Here is a 17,889-nt window from a genome sequence, read left to right as displayed (position 1 = left end):
TTAAAAAGAGAAATAGCCTATAACTTGTAGCATTCTCCAGTATGCATACATAGGGGGACTGCACCCTAGATCCTCTAAAAGACACATTAGCTTCATTTCCATCACAGAATTGTAGGCTGTACAGTTTTTAAAACAGTATTGGGGGTCAGGGTTATGCATATTTAAAAAGTATTGTTGATTAACCAGCCCCCCATCTTCCCTTGTCCCCATTATTTTTTGAAACTATAATACTGAAATATTATATTCATTTTAAATGATTCTTTCACTGAAATCTGCAAGGCTTGTTCTTATGAATGGAATTTTCTAGGGTCTGGAAAAAGAAAGACCTCCTGTCCCCTGCTTACTCCCCTGGGATAGCATTACACAGCTTCAGAAATAATAAATAATAGGCATGACACTACAGTTCTAAGAAAACCTACGCCTTTTGAGAAATTAGTATTTTTATTCCTGTAGTTAGAGCATAGTTTGAGTGGCCATTGAAAGCAATTCAGGAGCTGTACATCTACTTTCTGACCTGCAACAGAAAAGAAAAGCACTAGCATAGTCCTTTCTCACTACTAGGGTTTCTCTGTCTTCTCAAGTGTGTGATGAAAGAGGTGGAGAGGTTCCTTTATGAAAGTATGAGAAAAGTGGAAGACACCCACAATAGATCCAAAACGAGACAGCTAGTCTCAAGATGCTAACCCCCAGTTGAATAGTCTGGAGATGTTGAAAATGTAGTTTTATTCTTATCATTTGTTATGTCTTCTTCAAATGACACATTTGTATATTTTATTGCAGATGTTAGATTGTATAAGTTGTCATTTTTTTTCATCTAAAGTATTGTGTAGTTCAAAGTTGCACTTTGAGTATGTTCACATTGACTTTATTAACAGGCACAAATTTGCTGTTTACAATTATAGAATTCTGATTTTTTATGTCAGATGGATTTACTTCAGGAATTTTATGAGACAACACTTGAAGCTCTGAAAGATGCTAAGAATGATAGATTGTGGTTTAAGACAAACACGAAGGTAAAATGGGCAATTTGGTGTTCATTGTGTAGTAAATTTTTTAATGTGCATTTAAAAATACATATTTCACATAATTACCATGTTTTCTTACAGCTTGGCAAATTATATTTAGAACGAGAAGAGTATGGGAAACTGCAGAAGATTTTGCGTCAGCTCCATCAGTCATGCCAGGTAGAATCTCATCTCTCTTCTAAAACATCTGATCAGAATTGCTGTCATGCACAGTGCAGGGAATCAAGGTGAAATCAGTACTGCCCCTTCAGATAAGTATACATGTGAATACCTGCATACATTTCTTTATTGGATGCCAGGATGCCAGCATTTTCAGGAGAGGTTGCCAGAATGTATGTATCTATTTGCAGTATTTGTATACAAGTCCACATTCAAACAGATTTTGGAGTGGTGAACAGTATAAGATTAAAACAGTATATTAAAGACAAATAAAAACAATATTATATTAGGATTGTGGCTGTTCAGCAAGTAAAGGCTTCCTGGAATAAGAATGGCTTTAGCAAGCACCAAGAACAGCAATGTTGGTGCCTGCCTGACCTCCTCAGGCAAGCAGTTCCATGGAAATCAAGCCATCACACCAAAGGCTCTTCTCCCAGTGTACTTCACTCAGGCCATGTGTCTGTGTGGAACTAGAGACTCGGCTGGATCATTACTCTGTCTGTTAGAAAATACCCAAGAGCATTCAGAAATCCACTGGATTCCATCTAATTACTGGCACAAACCATCCAAATTGGCCTCCTCACCCCTGCAGCAGGGAAGGAAGGTTTTGAAGGTTTTGATTTCAGACCTTAACAAGAAATGCCCTGTCCATAACAGGGTTACTTGTACCCTTTCACCAGTTCTCAGAGTCTCAGACGCATGTCATGACCTGGAGGAAAGACCAAATGAACTACCATCCCAGACCCGTTCAATATCACACTTGGGACCACCCCAGCCAGATTAGTCAGGGAAGATGCTGGACAGCAGCATCCCCAGCCTGTTTTTATGGCCCAGCACCAGATGTAACCTCTCAAGACCTGCTCCAAGGCAGAGTAGCTTCCTGGTGGCAACTGTCAGCTCTGGGACATAAATAGCAAGCAACTACAACTGGAGTACCAGGACCAGGATGATGGAGGTGGGGGAAGGTCTTGGCAAGATCCAGTAGGGCCGGAGGCAAGAGCAAAGTCAGGTATAAGCAAGGGTCAGATGCCAACAAGGCATGGCATAACCAGAGGCAAGGGCAGGAACAGACAGGAGTGAAGGTACAGATGAAGACATTGCATTACTGGAGGAAGAAGCTTGATCAGGACCACAGAGCAACCACCACAGAGACTCTTGTTGCTGTGGCAAAACAAGGCAGGGCTGAGCAGCCTTTGTAGCACCTCCTGTGGCTTTCAGATGCTCTCCATGGTTGCAGTGGTTCTAATCTCTGCAAGTACCCACAGGTCTGATGTTAGTCCTGCATGCACTTGCAAGGTGAACCAGGCTTCCTACTCTTACAAGCCACCAGGGGGAGTTGTACTGTGCTGCAAATCCTGACAACAGTGATGGAAATTTGGTGAATCACAGCAAGTCCCACACACCATGGCTCACCAAGTGATGCCAGTGCGACTTCAAGTACCCAGGTACTGAAAACTGGCCCAGGGGAACTGCACATGATGCACAGACCCATTTTTCACAGATACACACCAGAGCAGCCTTTTCATTCAATTAAATCATGAATGACTCTGGTCTTATTGTGGCATTAAAGACAAAGTACTGCAAGGCAAGAGGGCTCAGTGGAAGAGCTACCAGATACACAAGAGCTAGAGTGGAGTAGAAGCGGAACAGCATATAAACATCTGCAATCTGTTCTCCTAACCCCCTCCATCTGCCATATCTCCTTCTGCCCCAAGTCACTGGGATAGTGGCATCACTCCATGGGTCCCTCCATCAAAATCTTCCATACACATCTTACTGCACCAGAGATCACCACACATTGAGTAGTCATTTGTCACACATTACCTTCAACCATTCAAACCCCAAATCCATCTTTCAGCAACCAATTATAGAAAAGCAAGCTAAACACTGTCATGCAATTTCATTTAGCAGTTATGGCCAGCATAAAACTACCTTCTCCACTGCATTCACACCCTTACTCCAATTCTCACTTGCAGTGTTCCTTACCCTTCTCTCCCCTGACATTTACTCAGAGAGAATCCTGTCTCTGTCCACCATGGGCTGCCACCCGGAATAACAGTAGCAACACAAAAAGCAAGCGCATAAACCCTCTCTTGCACCCAGTGCAGCCAGCAGTTCCTAAACCCATGGACCACCTCCCACCACACTATAAATCTATGCTACACAGAAATACATTCAACTAACTATTCTGATTTACTGTTTATAAAGACTATTAACCATCTTTCTGTATAAAAATTCTAGTGATACTTTGCAGTTTGCCATAATTAGATACCTAGAAATTTACCCATTTCAAAATACAGTTCCAAAAGGAAGTGCAACCAAGATTTCATGAATCGCTTAGAACTTGCTCATGAGCTGGCTTTACAGTATCCTTGGGCAAAAGTGTTCCATAGTTGTAGCATTGTTAATAAGTGAAATAGTCCTGCTTCTTGGACTTGTTGTTGGTGTTGGGTTACAAAGTCATGCCTGACTCTTCACAACCCCATGAACCACAGTACTCCAGGCCGTCCTCTCTTCCACGGTTTCCTGAAGTTCGCCCAAATTCATGTTCATTGCATCAGTGACATTATCTAACCATCTCATCTGTCCCTTTCTCCTTTTGCCTCCAATCAGTCCCAGCATCAGGGTCTTTTCCAGTGAGTCCTTCTGATTATGTGGCCTCAGTATTTGAGCTTCAGCTTTAGTATCTGTCCTTCTAAAGAACAGTCAGGGTTGATTTCCTTTAGGATTGACTGATTTGATCTCTTTGCAATCCAAGGAACTCTCAGGAGTCTTCTCCAACACCACAATTCAAAAACATCATTTTTTCGGTGCTCAGCCTTCCTTATGATCCATCTCTCACAGCCATACATTGCGACTGGAAAATCATAGCTTTGACCATACAAATCTTTGTTGGCAAGGTGATGCCTCCGTCTAGTATGCTGTCTAGATTTGCCATAGCTTTCTTCCCAAGGGGCAAGTATCTTAATTTCATGGCTCTACTCACCAACTGCAGTGATCTTGGAGCCCAAGAAAATAAAATCTGTCACTACTTCCACTTCTTCCCCTTCTATTTGCCAGGAAGTGATAGGATACCATGATCTTAGTTTTTTTAATGTTGAGTTTCATGCCAACTTTTTCACTCCTCTTTCACCCTCATCAAGATGCTTTTTAGTTCCTCTTCACTGTCTACCATTAGAATGGAATTGTCTGCATATCTGAGGTTGTTGATATTCCGGCTTGTGATTCATCTAGCTCTGCATTTCACATGATGTACTCTGCATATAAGTTAGATAAGCAGGGTGACAATATAGAGCCTTGTCGTATTTCTTTCCCCATTTTGAACCAATCATTTGTTCCATGTCCTGTTCTAACTGTTGCTTTGTGACATACAGGTTTCTCAGGAGACAGGTATGGTGGCCTGGTACTCTCATCTCTTTAAAAACTTGCCAAAATTTGTTGTGATCTACACAATCAAAGGCTTTAGCGTAGTCAATGAAGCAGAAGTAGATGGTTTTCTGGAACTCCCTAGCTTTCTCCATGATCCATCATATGTTGGCAATTTGATCTCTAGTTCCTCTGCCTCTTCGAAATCCTGCCTGTACTTCTGGTAGTTCTTGGTCCACATACTGCTGGAGCCTAGCTTGTAGAATTTTGAGCATCACTTTGCTAGCATGTGAAATGAGTGCAATGGTGTGGTAGTTTGAACATTCTTTGGCATTGCCCTTCTTTGGGATCGGAATGTAAACTGACCTTTTCCAATTCTGTGGCCACTGTTGAGTTTTCCAAATATGCTGGCATAGTGAGTATAACACTTTAACTGCATCGTCTTTTAGGATTTTGAATAGCTCAGCTGGAATACTGTCACCTCCACTAGCTTCGTTGTTGCTAAGGCTTCCTAAGGCCCATTTGACTTCATACTCCAGGATGTCTGCATTGAGGTCAGTGACCACCCCATCGTGCTTATCAGGGACGTTAAGCTCTTTCTTGTATAGTTCTTCTGTGTAATCTTGCCACCTCTTCTGCCTTTGTTAGGTCCCTGCCATTTTGGTCCTTTATCATGCCCATCTTTGCATGAAACGTTCCCTTCCTATCTCCAATTTTCTTGAAGACATCTCTGGTCCTCCCTATTCTATTGTTTTCTTCCATTTCTTTGCAATGTTCATTTAAGAAGGCATTCTTATCTCTTCTAGCTATTCTCTGGAATTCTGCATTCAGTTGGGTGTATTTCTCTCTTTCACCCTTGCCTTTTGCTTCCCTGCTTTCCTCAGCTATTTATAAAGCCACCTCAGACAGCCACTTTGCTTTCTTGCATTTCTTTTTCTTTGGGATAGTTTAGTTGCTGCCTCATCTACAATATTATGGACCTTCATCCATAGTTCTTCAGGCACTCTTATCTACCAGATCTAGTCCCTTAAATCTGTTCATCACTTCCACTGTATATTCAGAAGGAATATGATGGCCTAGTGCTCTTCCCTAGTTCCTTCAATTTAAACCTGAATTTTGAAATAAGAAGCTCATGATCTGAGCCACAGTCAGCTCCAGGTCTGGTTTTTACTGAATGTATAGAGCTTCTCCATCTTTGGCTGCATAGCACATAATCAAACTGATTTTGGTGTTGACCATCTGGTGATATCCATGTGAAGAATCGCCTCTTGGGTCATTGGAAAAGAGTGTTTGCTATGACCAGCATGTTCCCTTGACAAAACTTTGTTAGCTTTTGCCCTGCTTCATTTTGTACTCCAAGGCCAAACTTGCCTGTAATTCCAGTTATCTTTTGACTTCCTGCTTTAGCATTCCAATCCCCCATGATGACAAGGACATCATTTTTTGGTGTTAGTTCAAGAGGCTGCCATCAATCTTCACAGAACCAGTCAACTTCAGCCTCTTTGGCATCAGTGATTGGGGTGTAGACTTGGACTGCTGTGATGTTTAATGGTTTGCCTTGTATTCAAACTGAGATCATTCTGTCATTTTGGAAATTGTATCCCAGTACTGTTTTCTCACTCTTTTATTGTTCATGAGGGCTACTCCATTTCTTCTGAGGGATTCTTGCCTGCAGTAGTATACCTGATGGTCATCTGAATTAAATTCACCCATTCCTGTCCATTTTAGTTCACTGATTCCCAAGATATCAATGTACAATCTTCCATCTCATGCTTGACTTTGATTCATAGATCTTACATTCCAGGTTCCTATGGAGTATAGATCTTTGCAGCATCGGACTTTCCTTTCACCACCAGATACATCTGCAACTGAGTGTCCTTTCGGCTTTGGCTCTGTTGCTTCACTCTTTCTGGCACTACTTGTACTTGCTCTCCGCTCTTCCCCAGTAGCACAATGGACACCTTCTGACCTGAGGGGCTCCTCTTCCAGCATATTAACTTTTGGCCTTTTGATACTGTCCATGGGGATTTCATGGCAAGGATACTGAAGTGTGTTGCCATTTCCTTCTCCAGTGGGTCACATTTTGTCAGGGCTCACGGTTATGACCTGTCTGTCTTGGGTGCCCTTGCATGGCATAGCTTGTAGCTTCACTATGCTACTCAAGCCCCTTTGCCACAGCAAGGTTGTGATGATGAAGGGGGCCTTTCAGACAACGGAATCTAATTTTCTGTAATGATGGTTGTACAAAGCTTACCTCTGGTGAATCACATATAGTAGATTGACCTGCAATGTCTGTTTCTCAGGTGCAGATTACTGTAGTGTAACCTGTAGGTGGTCGCCCTCAAAAATGGTTCAAAACTGTTACAAGCTCAGAACTCTGCTGTTGGCAGTGGCTTGACTGTCATAGATTGATCATTTGCACTAGTTGTTTTTATCTATAAAGCCGTACCCAATTACCATATCGGGATATAGACTTCCTCATGTGACAGTATAAGTTGGTTCACTTAGAGGAGAGCATTTTCAGTTGCATATTTGTGGAATGTTTCAGGGAAACGAACTAGTTTATAAAACCCTTTTCCCCATTCTCAAAACATTTGTATATTCTAGAACAAATGCCTCAGCCACTGTTGGTATTATTCTTTCGGCTATACCAGTTGAAAATAGAACTCAGCTTTATAATTTGAAATAAAATTTAGTGTGGTAAATAATGCTAATTCAATACAAGATACAACGTCCATTAATAAAACTGTAAAACATTCATAAGCTTGGCATAGCAGCAATGGATTTGACATACTTTCATTAAAAAAAAAATCTCTTTGCATCTCCATTCTACCAGTGTGATCTGTGATAAATTGTACTTAATCTTTCTTTTCCTGTATAATCAGATTTTTAGTGCATTTTAAACTATGCAGGGCAGTACTTCAATTTTCTGGACCAGGTATCAAAATGTCACAGGACAGCCCTAGTATTTACTTGCACTGAGTACTATGGAGTATGACTTACATTTGAAGTTCTGACACTGTGTGATAGTGTACATAAGTACTCACAAGAGAAGAGACCATAATTTTTCATGTTTTACACTGCACAACTTTTTTTTCTTTTATCAGACTGATGATGGAGAAGACGACCTTAAAAAGGGCACCCAGCTATTGGAAATTTATGCTTTGGAAATTCAGATGTATACAGCACAGAAAAATAACAAAAAACTTAAAGCACTATATGAACAGTCATTGCACATCAAGTCTGCCATCCCTCATCCACTTATCATGGGGGTTATCAGAGGCAAGTACTATTTAAATGTTTAGATCAGGCATTGTAAGAGCCAATGCATTTATCTGGTCAGCTGACAGTCTTGGGTACAGTATGGGGGCCTTCGTAATGGGTGGTTCTGTTAAATAGCTTCTTAAATTGAATGTGGAGGCCTGTTGATCAATCCTGTCGTGCATTGGAATTGGGATAATTTGGATTTTTGAAAAAGGAGGGGAAGATTGTAAAGGAAACCAATGTTTTCATGAATCCTGCCCTAGGGTTTGGTTTCATACAAGGTTTCTTTTAGCAGTTGTCTTATGCTGTATGTTAGAACCCTGTAACTTCAGAATATCAGGAAGAGTGTATAAGCTTTGGGATTTTATTGTGTGTTTGCATTTTTGGTATTGCATAAAGACAGCATTTTGTCATCTGAACATTTTAAACATATATTAGTTTGGATCATAGAATCACAGAATAATAGAGTTGGAAGGGGCCTGAGGGCCATCAGGTCCAACCCCCCCTGCTCACTGTGGGATTCCAGGTTAAGCCATCCCTCTCAGATGGCTGTCCAGTTGCATCTTGAATGCCTGTAGTGTAGGAGAGCCCACAACCTCCCTAGATAATTGGTTCCATTGTTGTAATGCTCTAACCGTCAGGAATGTCTTCCTGATGGTCAGCTGGAACCTGGCTTCCTGTAACTTGAGCCCGTTATTCGTTGACCTGCACTCTGGGATGATCAAGAAGAGATCCTGGCCTTCCTCTTTGTGACAACCCTTCAAGTACTTATTTATTTATTATATTTATATGCCGCCCCATAGCCAAAGGTCTCCCTGGACAGCTTACAAAAAGAAAACAGCAGCAGTAAACAAAACAATTCAAGAATAAAATACATTAAGAATATGAAATCCGATACTCAAGGCAAAAGGTCACATCTCCTCTCAGTCTTCTCTTCTTGAGGCTGAACATGCCCTTCAGTCTCTCTTCATAGGGCTTTGTTTCTGATCCCTAGATCATCCTTGTTGCGTTCCTTTGAACCCTTTCCAGCTTGTCTACCTCTTTCCTAAACTGCCTTACCCAGAAATGAACAAAGTACTCCAGATGAGGCCTAACCAGTGCTGAGTAAAGAGGAACTAGTACTTTATGGGCTTTGGAAATGATACTTCTATCCATGCAGTCCAAAACAGCATTTGCCCTTTTTATAGCCACATCACATTGTTGACTCATATTCAGCTTCCAGTCTCCAACAATTCCAAGATCTTTCTCGCTTGCAGTATTATTGAGCTGAGGATTCCCGATTTTGTAATGATGGATTTGGTTTCTTTTTCCTAGCTGCGGAACTTGGCATTTGTCCCTACTGAATTTCATTCTGTTGTTTTCAACCCAGCACTCCAATCTATCAAAATCACCTTGAACCTTGTATCTTTTTTCCTGGGTATTAGCTATCCCACCCAGTTTTGTATCATCTGCAAATTTGAGAAGCGTTCCCTGTACTTTCTCATCCAACGCATTTAAAAAATGTTGAAGAGAACTGGACCCAGGACTGAACCCTGCAGTACTTCACTTGTTACTTCTCTCCACTTTGAGAAAATGCCATTAATGAGCATTCTTTGAATCCGATTCTGCAGCCAAGTGTGGATACAACTGATCATTGTCAGTTTGCCCACTTTTAGCTAGTTTGCCCACTTTTAGCTAGTTTGTTAATCAAGTTATCATGGGGCACATTGCCAAATGCATTGCTGAAGTCAAGATAGATTATATCCGCAGCATTCCCACGGTCCAGTCAAAAAATGAAATCAGATTAGTTTGGCAGGATTTGTTCTTGATGAATCCATGCTGGCTTCTAGTCATCACTACATTGCTTTTAAGACTGACTGCTTTATAATCTGCTTCAGAATATTCCCAGGGGTTGATGTCAGACTGAATGGTCTGTAGTTCCCAGGTTCTTCTCTTTTTTTCCTTTCTTGAAAATAAGGACAACATTAGCCCTTCTCCAGTCATCCTTCCCCTGTCCTCCATGATTTCTCAAAGATAATAGAGAGTGCTTCTGAGAGTTCTTCTGCCAGTGCCTTTATGACTCTAGGATGGAGTCCATCAGGCCCTGGAGATTTAAACTCATTTAGTCCAATTAGAAGATCCTTGACTATTTGCTTGTCAATCTTGAGCTGCCATCCTGCTCCTTCACCTTTACTCCCCCTTCATGAGGAAGGCGATAGATCATCTTTTGGGAGAAAGATATCATATATGCTGTGCAGGAAATAATACATCTTTTTGAAGGATTGTATGACTTGTTCTCTGTGTGTGTGTATGTAACCATATTTCACAACCTAACCTTGATACATGAAAGAACCTAACTATTCCACAGACAAAGTTTACATGAGTCCAAGTTTACCATTTGAAAGAATTCAATCTGACCAACTATATTTATAGTAGCTTTCTCAAATAACAGTTGAATGTGTGCCCCAGGGTGGCAGTGTTTTTCAGTGGTCCTTTACAGAGTAAGTACTTGAAATAAGATGTGTGATTTAGGGATCACAGATAAAGTTTCCTTAGCATGCTTGTCCTGTATCCATCTGAGCAAATAATATAATGTCATTTGTAGAAGTACTGCTGCTGGTACCCATTCCAAAATAATATAGCATGCTGTATGAAATATTTTAGTCATATAGCAAAGCAACAGCATTTACTTCTGCCAGTTTTTCTTCCAGAATGTGGTGGTAAAATGCACCTAAGAGAAGGTGAATTTGAAAAGGCACACACTGATTTCTTTGAAGCATTCAAGAATTATGATGAATCAGGGAGTCCAAGGAGAACAACTTGCTTAAAATACTTGGTCCTAGCAAACATGCTGATGAAGTCTGGAATAAATCCATTTGACTCTCAGGAGGTACAGTTTTCAGTTTTTATTAGTTTCATTAAGGCATAATGAACATAAGGCACAGCATAAACATTTTAGTTGTTATCTAAATATATTTCTTGTTTCTGTACTGTTTAGGCAAAACCATATAAAAATGATCCAGAGATTCTAGCAATGACAAATTTAGTAAGGTAAGAGTTTTTCCCCCTAATAGGCAAAGCTAGAAAAAACTTTTAATATAAATAAATTAAAAATGCTAGTGATTTGTAGCTATAGACCTGAAATTGTCTATAGCTGGTATTACCCTTAATGGCAGAAAGTACAAATACTTCACCTAATGACCTAGTGCCTTTGTAAATTAGTAATATGTTGTTGGTCCTTTCTATAATTTACTTTCATGTCAGTATAATGCTATGTAAATGGATCACTCAGTTTACCAGATCTCATATTGTCCATATGTTTTGGATGCAACACGTACACACACTCAATACAGAAACAAGATTTCACCGAATGTTAAAGACCTCTGCTCTCAGTATGCAGGGCAAGAAGCAAAAAGCATGCCTTGCCCCATAAGAATTTAGAAACTGTGTTTATAAAACAGCAAATTCTGCCTGCTGCTTTTAAAACCAAGAGGACTTTAAAACACAGTTTCTAATATGGTATGAAGGCCTACTGTAAAAGAAAAGTTAGAAAAATTCCTTCTAGTTGTGCTTGAGCTCTTGGTCATATACACATCTGGATTGTAGTCACTACCTCTATTTTGAAATGCCTTCAAGTTCTGTTTATCCTCAACCAAAGAATAATTCTTATTTATAGATATTAAGTATACTTCTCTTGGATCATGAAAATCAAATTCTGGTATCTGCTTTCTTTCCCAATTGACAAAATTGTAATTCAGCACTCTCTCTCTTGAAGTGCCTATCAGAATAATGACATCACTGAATTTGAGAAGATCCTGAAGACAAATCACAGTAACATCATGGACGATCCCTTCATAAGGGAGCATATTGAAGGTATGACTGTGAAAGAAGCCTTGTAATCTTAGTTTCTCCACTGGGCTCAGTTCTTCATCCATGACCTTTTACTTTGCAAAAATGATAAACTGTGCAAATGTGCTAAGTAAGGCTGAATACAAATGTGTCCCCTTTTATGAAAATGTCAGTGGAGCAGTGTGGCTGGAAGGAGAAACACTGTCTTCTACAATATGTTGTGCAGGAGAGCCCCATATGATGATTAGCTTTGGTAGTTGGAGTGTATTAGGTTGCGTGTTTGAGCAACCAGACAACATTCTGATGTCAGCGCACCTGCACTGATGTTCTAGGAGGAATGTACTCAGTTGACCAGACTACCATATTCCTTCGAGCTTGTGCATTTTTAATATCAGAGACAAGCAGAACAGAAGCATGCATGGCAGAGTCTGACTCTTTAAAAGGTGAATGGTAGAGTTGGCCAAGGTGAATTTCCTCATAACTCCACACCAGGAGGGAGCAGAGGAGTCCTGTGTGACTGTATCTTCCTCCTCTATGATCCTAAGCCTGAGGGGGCTGCTCAAGTGGGGTGTGAGCCCTCCCATTGCAACGGTAAAGCATATTGCCCTGCTACTAATGTCTGAGCATCTAATGAACTGCATTCACTGTTCTTTAACTAAAGATGTCAAGAATTAACCTGGTTGTTTACTTGGGAATGCTTACACTCTACATTGGGCTGTGACAAATCTATTTCCTAATTAAGCTACTATAAGAGTTAGTGGGGAATTCATAGAACATTTCAATACAGCTGAATAAATTGAAGTATGTTTATTTTTCATTTAAATGAACCTTCAGTGGGAAACTTAAGTGTCAGTTTTTAGGTCTGTTTCGAAACACTAAAGTATTAATGCATATATAGGATTGTACTGGTAATTGGATATAACATCAGCATTTGTTTTATTTATTATAACATAACATAAGCATAGGTTTTTTAAATGCTAGCATTAGCCATCCAATAATTATTGTGCTTTTCTTCTCTTTCAGAACTTTTGCGAAACATCAGAACACAAGTGCTTATAAAATTAATTAAGCCTTACACAAGAATACATATTCCTTTTATTTCTAAGGTACTTCTAAATGCTGTCTGCAGAGGATTTTATTTCATATCAGTTGCAAAAATTGAGGAGAGCTATAACTTGATAATCTTCTCTCTGAGCCCACAGCAAGCTGAACCATATATGTTCCCTGTTTATTTTTCCCTGCTTGTTGATCTCTTATAATCAGAGTTGTGAGAGTATAGTGGTACCTTGGCTCACGAAATTAATCCATTTCAGGACTCTGGTTGTGAGCCGAAATGGTTGTGAGCCAAGTTAAATTTTCCCATAAGGTTCAATGTAAATAAGGTCAATCCATTCTGTAACTATTTTTTTTTAATCAGAAAAATGTGAAGCAAAGTGACAACAAAGATCGTGGCCATCTCCCTACCCCTCACCCCGAGCACAAGTGCGGCCATCTCCCCCCCCCCCAGCACAACCATGATCATGCCCATCATCCCGGCGCACTGTGGGGGAGAGACAGCACGATCGCAGGCCCTGGGGGAGGGAGAGATAGGCGCAAATGGGGCATGCTGGGGGAGAGCCAGGTGTGATCATGCTGGGGGAGGAGATGGCTGAGATCGCGGTTGCGCTCCTGCAGGAAAGACAGGCGTGATCTCGGCCATCTCCCCCCCAGCACAATCGTGGCTATCTCCCTGCTCGGGGTGGGGAGACAGCCGTGATCATGGTCACCACCCAATGCAGAGTTCATGACCTGAGTTAAAATTTTTATGAAATTTTTGTTTGCAACCTGATTTGGTCATGAACCAAAGCGTTCGTGAGCCAAAGTACCACTGTACTTTGAACGGAGAGGAACACAGGAATTGCATACAATGTGATATTGGCAGAAATGAGTTGGAAGTTATTCACTGAGATTTTTGGTTCAAATTTTGGATTATGAGGTCAATTAATAAGAGCCTGAAAAGGTCTTTCAACTTGTTGGGGGAAGACCATTTTGTTAATTTCAGGATTTCCTTGTTAGTAGCAATGTACCCCCTTCCTTTCCTCCTCTCAGAATGTTGTTGAATAGTAGATTGATATTAATATTATGCATACTTCATCTGCATGTGCAAAGTTCAACAAGTGTAGGAAAGCAAACAAAAACATTCTATGGATAATTAAACCCTTGTTTCTCCCTTAGGAATTAAACATAGATGTAGCTGATGTGGAGAGCTTGCTTGTGCAGTGTATACTGGATAAGTGAGTATTTTTTTCTTTCCCCTTTTGAGCAGTGAATATTTTAAAGGGCTTATTTCTAGCACTAGAAGAATAAATAGCTTGTGTACTTTTTCCTAGGAAAATGCTGCTGATGTACGTTGTAAGGCAGTTAAATTTACTAGTTGATCCTAGGCCTGTTTGTATGATCAAACAGGCTACCAGTGGTTCATGCCAGACACCATTAGCCCAACTAGCTAACAATAGGTTATAGTTTATTTTTGGTTAATAGCCCTCTCTCTCTCAAATAGGCCATGCCACCTAGTTTTGGCAAGATGACAAACCACACCCAGGCACAGCTTAATGGCTCCTGGCACATACCACCAATTTAAACAACCCACGGTGAGGCAAAGTGGCTTGTTTAGATCATGCAGACTGGTTGCATGACAGTGATACTATTTAGAAAATCATCACAGAAGTGGTTGTGGTACAGAGTTAAAGAACTTTCTGCAGTTCAGTCTCTATAATAAACAAATAATGTGTATGTTCACCAGCAACCATTTAGCATAAGTATGTACCTCGGTAAAAGCTCGTTTGTTTTCTTCAAAGCCGAAGTAATAAATCTTAAGTCTCCAGTTATTTTATTCTAGCATTCCAGTATTAGCTCATTATCTGACAGTTAGCACTGATGCAAATACCTTGGCTCCAAAATCATGGTTCTGCTATCTGCCATGGATCCCTAGAAACATAGGACGTAACACCATCAACCCTACTATTAGGTTTCGTAAAGCATCTGAACAAAGAACATTATTTTGGCGGTCCCATTAAAGGACACTCAACTATCAGTTATCTTGTGTATTATATTTTCCCACCATAGGTAAGGTATCATTTTGGCTTTCTTTTTAAAAAATTGGCACAAAGTATTTGGGCTGCCACTATTTCCTACTTCATCACAGCATATAAATTCAAGTTCGTTCTATTTCATTGTTTGCAAGTATGTGGTTCTCGTCATAAAACAACCTCAACTAATTTCACCTATATTTAAAATTTCAAGTACATTACTGAAAATCCTTCTTGACCATTTATTCATTTTTCAGTTATTCATATAACAGTTATTCATCTCCTGCTCTCTTATTCATTTCTGGTGACTTTAGTAAGAGCACCTTTCTGTGATGTTATGATTTCATTGTTCTAATTTTCTTACTTTTGTAGTTTTCCAGCTTCCAATAAATTATATAAATAGCAATTTAGTTCTCAGCCAAAGTATGCTCTTAAATATTCATTTAGCTTGTGTGCGCTCTTGTACTTTAACTGTGGCCTGATGCTGACATATTTGTTGCATTTGTATGCTACCCCATAGCTCAAGAGCTCTCCAGGCAGCTCAGAAGAAACAGGGACAGCAACATAGCCATAAAATCATAACAAGGTTAAAACTATACCATCTGATGCAACATAAAATCCATTAATATAAAATATAGAACTGGAGAACAAGTGAACCAACAACAAAAACCAAGCAGCAAAAATAACATGATAAAACCATGCATTATTCTAAATTTCTTAGTTGGACAGACAGACTGCCAGCTAAACCACACCTCTATCTTCTCTGGATTGGACCTCAGCTTAATGGCTCTCAACCAGTCCATTACTGAGTCAAGGCACCAGTTTAAAACAGCCACTGCCTCAGCTGTATTAGATGAGAACGAAAGGTAGAGATGAGTGTCTCCAGCACACTGGTGGAACTTAGCCCAAACCTCCATATGACCTCTCCCAGTGGATTCATGTAGATGTTGAATAGCATGGGGGACAGATAGAGCCCTGCAGAACTCCATGGCACAAGTGCCATGGTGCAACAACAGTTCCCCACCAACCAGAGATGGTCTGCCAGCTAGGAGCAGAGCCACCACAACACAGTGCCACCAACTCCCAACCTGGCCAACCTCTCCAGAAGGATACCATGGTGATCTCTTATGAGCTCTTAACCATGTTGAGTAGAGTACAAATGCCCCGTGAGCTTGCAGTCACCTAGTGATTCTCATCCTTTCCTTTTTGAAATTTGACATTCATTTCCATTTCTGTGCCTTTTATTTCCATTACCATAATCACATTGCCAATCCACCTCATTGGCAGAGTTATACTATCCATGGCTAAATCAAACTAGAGTTGGGAAACACTGAACTGTGGTTGTACTAACAGTAGTTAAGGCAAAGGCAATACTATATTATGGGTGGCTCCAGACAGGGAAGTGAGCAGGGAGGAGAAAGATTGTGAGAGTCCCTTCGCTGCTCTTGATCTTCTAATCATGGTCAGGAAAATTAGATACACTAAAAGTGTAAGTCTGTATCCATCTGTGTTTTATATTATTAGGACATGTTTAAACACTTTTTTTTCTGCTTCTTGTTTTAGTACTATTCATGGCCGAATTGATCAAGTCAATCAACTCCTTGAGCTAGATCATCAGAAGAGAGGAGGAGCACGGTATACTGCATTAGATAAATGGACCAACCAACTAAATTCTCTCAACCAGGCTGTAGTCAGCAAACTGGCTTAATCAAGAACAGGCTATTACAAAATGTACTTAAGACAACAGCGCAGTGATGTAAACCTTAAAAACTGGGAATGGCAAAACTACTGTCGGTTGGTGTGCCCTGAAATTTTTGGAGTTAATGGCAGAAGTGCTTTTTTGATCAGCTGGTTTGTGTTTGCTGCTGCATTTATCCCAAGAAAAACAGCTTTAATCTTCAGAAGAAAACCAAAATGCCATGGGATTTATGCTGTGTTGACATCTTGCCCTCACCATGCAACACCCTAATAATCTGTCAAGGGGCAACTAATGACCAGAGAGAAGGTTTTCTTTGTCATGATTTTAAATACACTGACATGTTCCTGTTGGTTTAAATTTAAACATATTTTCCTGCAGAAAAAAATCTCACAAAATAACCTGCAATAACTTGAAATGCATACCCTTTTGAACACTTCCTTTTTCTCATGTATAAATTGAAATGTTTGCTGCATTTTGCAAAATGTCAATTCTCCAAAAATGTGTCCGTATATTTCTGTACCTGCAGTGTAGTAAAGGTTTAGAAGAAACCCCGTAATTATGGTGGCATACTGTCACTTAGGTTTCAAGCAGCAAAAATAAACAGTGCAGTTCAGAAATGGTAATAGTTTTTGTTTCTTGACTTCTTTTTCATTATACGGTTGAGATTTGTTTAAGAGAATCAGAAAGATCATTGCTGCCTTCTGCCTGTATATGAAACCTATCTGAAGATTGGGGCACAATCCATCAAGCTCTGTCAAAGGAGCTTTTCTTGCTGCAGGCCTCGTACTGCATGATCTATAGTCAGGCAGTCAAGAACTGACCATTGGTTCACACAGTCCTCCCCCCACATCCTCACCTGTTGGCATTTCCCACTTCCTTGTCAGTTTCAGCAGTAAGAGTGTGACATCTCTACTCTTGACCATAGTTAGCGCCAGACCATAGCGTGCAGTTGCAGTTAGAATGGATTTGCAAACTGGCTTGGGCTAAATATAGTTAAGGAGAATACCAATGATGAAGTAAAAGCTCTGAAACTGAAGGGGAAGACAGGAATTTGCCCATGGGAAGGGTGTGGAGCAGCTGATCCTGTGGGATGCTTCTGATTACCTAGCATGATTACAGTGATTGGTCAAAATTGCATCTGTGGTGACTGCAACAGCTTGCAGATTGCATCTACTACCTTATGTTTCGCATGTGTGCTTGTTCTTTATTCTACAGTATTTATAATCAACACTTGATTAAGCATTGCTAATTTAATAGTTTTGCTGGCATAGAGCCCTTTCCTATAAGGTAATGCACATGTGTCGTACCTGCTGTTGTCTTGGAACATCTTATGAGTTGGTTTTGGATAAACATGAATTATGGCTGATGGGCTAATATTGCTAAGTTTGTGGTTTAAAAAAGAAAAACTAGACTATGCATAAGAGTGATCTTTAGTAACCAAAGGCCAGCATCTGAGAGCCACAACTGACAGTTGTAGATG

General features: G+C 40.2%; 1 protein-coding gene across 2 annotated transcripts in view; it reads left to right on the top strand.

Annotated features, from left to right (window-relative positions):
- COPS2 (COP9 signalosome subunit 2) overlaps positions 1-17,032 on the top strand; it is a 29,847-nt gene extending 12,815 nt beyond the window's left edge. Inside the window, exons 5-13 of one of the 2 annotated variants that reach the window (XM_044438751.1) lie at positions 924-1,013; positions 1,107-1,184; positions 7,658-7,832; positions 10,505-10,683; positions 10,792-10,844; positions 11,569-11,666; positions 12,666-12,748; positions 13,857-13,915; positions 16,274-17,032. In XM_044438751.1, the coding sequence (XP_044294686.1) occupies positions 924-1,013; positions 1,107-1,184; positions 7,658-7,832; positions 10,505-10,683; positions 10,792-10,844; positions 11,569-11,666; positions 12,666-12,748; positions 13,857-13,915; positions 16,274-16,418 (960 nt within the window). In that variant the 3' untranslated portion in view covers positions 16,419-17,032. Of the gene's footprint in view, positions 1-902; positions 1,014-1,106; positions 1,185-7,657; positions 7,833-10,504; positions 10,684-10,791; positions 10,845-11,568; positions 11,667-12,665; positions 12,749-13,856; positions 13,916-16,273 lie in introns of both variants that reach the window. The other variant, XM_044438750.1, reaches the window with a different exon arrangement.
- The last annotated feature ends 857 nt before the right edge of the window (positions 17,033-17,889 follow it).

Source organism: Varanus komodoensis, unplaced genomic scaffold (assembly GCF_004798865.1).
Source record: "Varanus komodoensis strain SLA01 unplaced genomic scaffold, ASM479886v1 scaffold33, whole genome shotgun sequence".
Taxonomy (NCBI): domain Eukaryota; kingdom Metazoa; phylum Chordata; class Lepidosauria; order Squamata; family Varanidae; genus Varanus; species Varanus komodoensis.
Note: the sequence above shows the minus strand (reverse complement) of the source record. Positions and strands in the feature narration are given on the sequence as shown.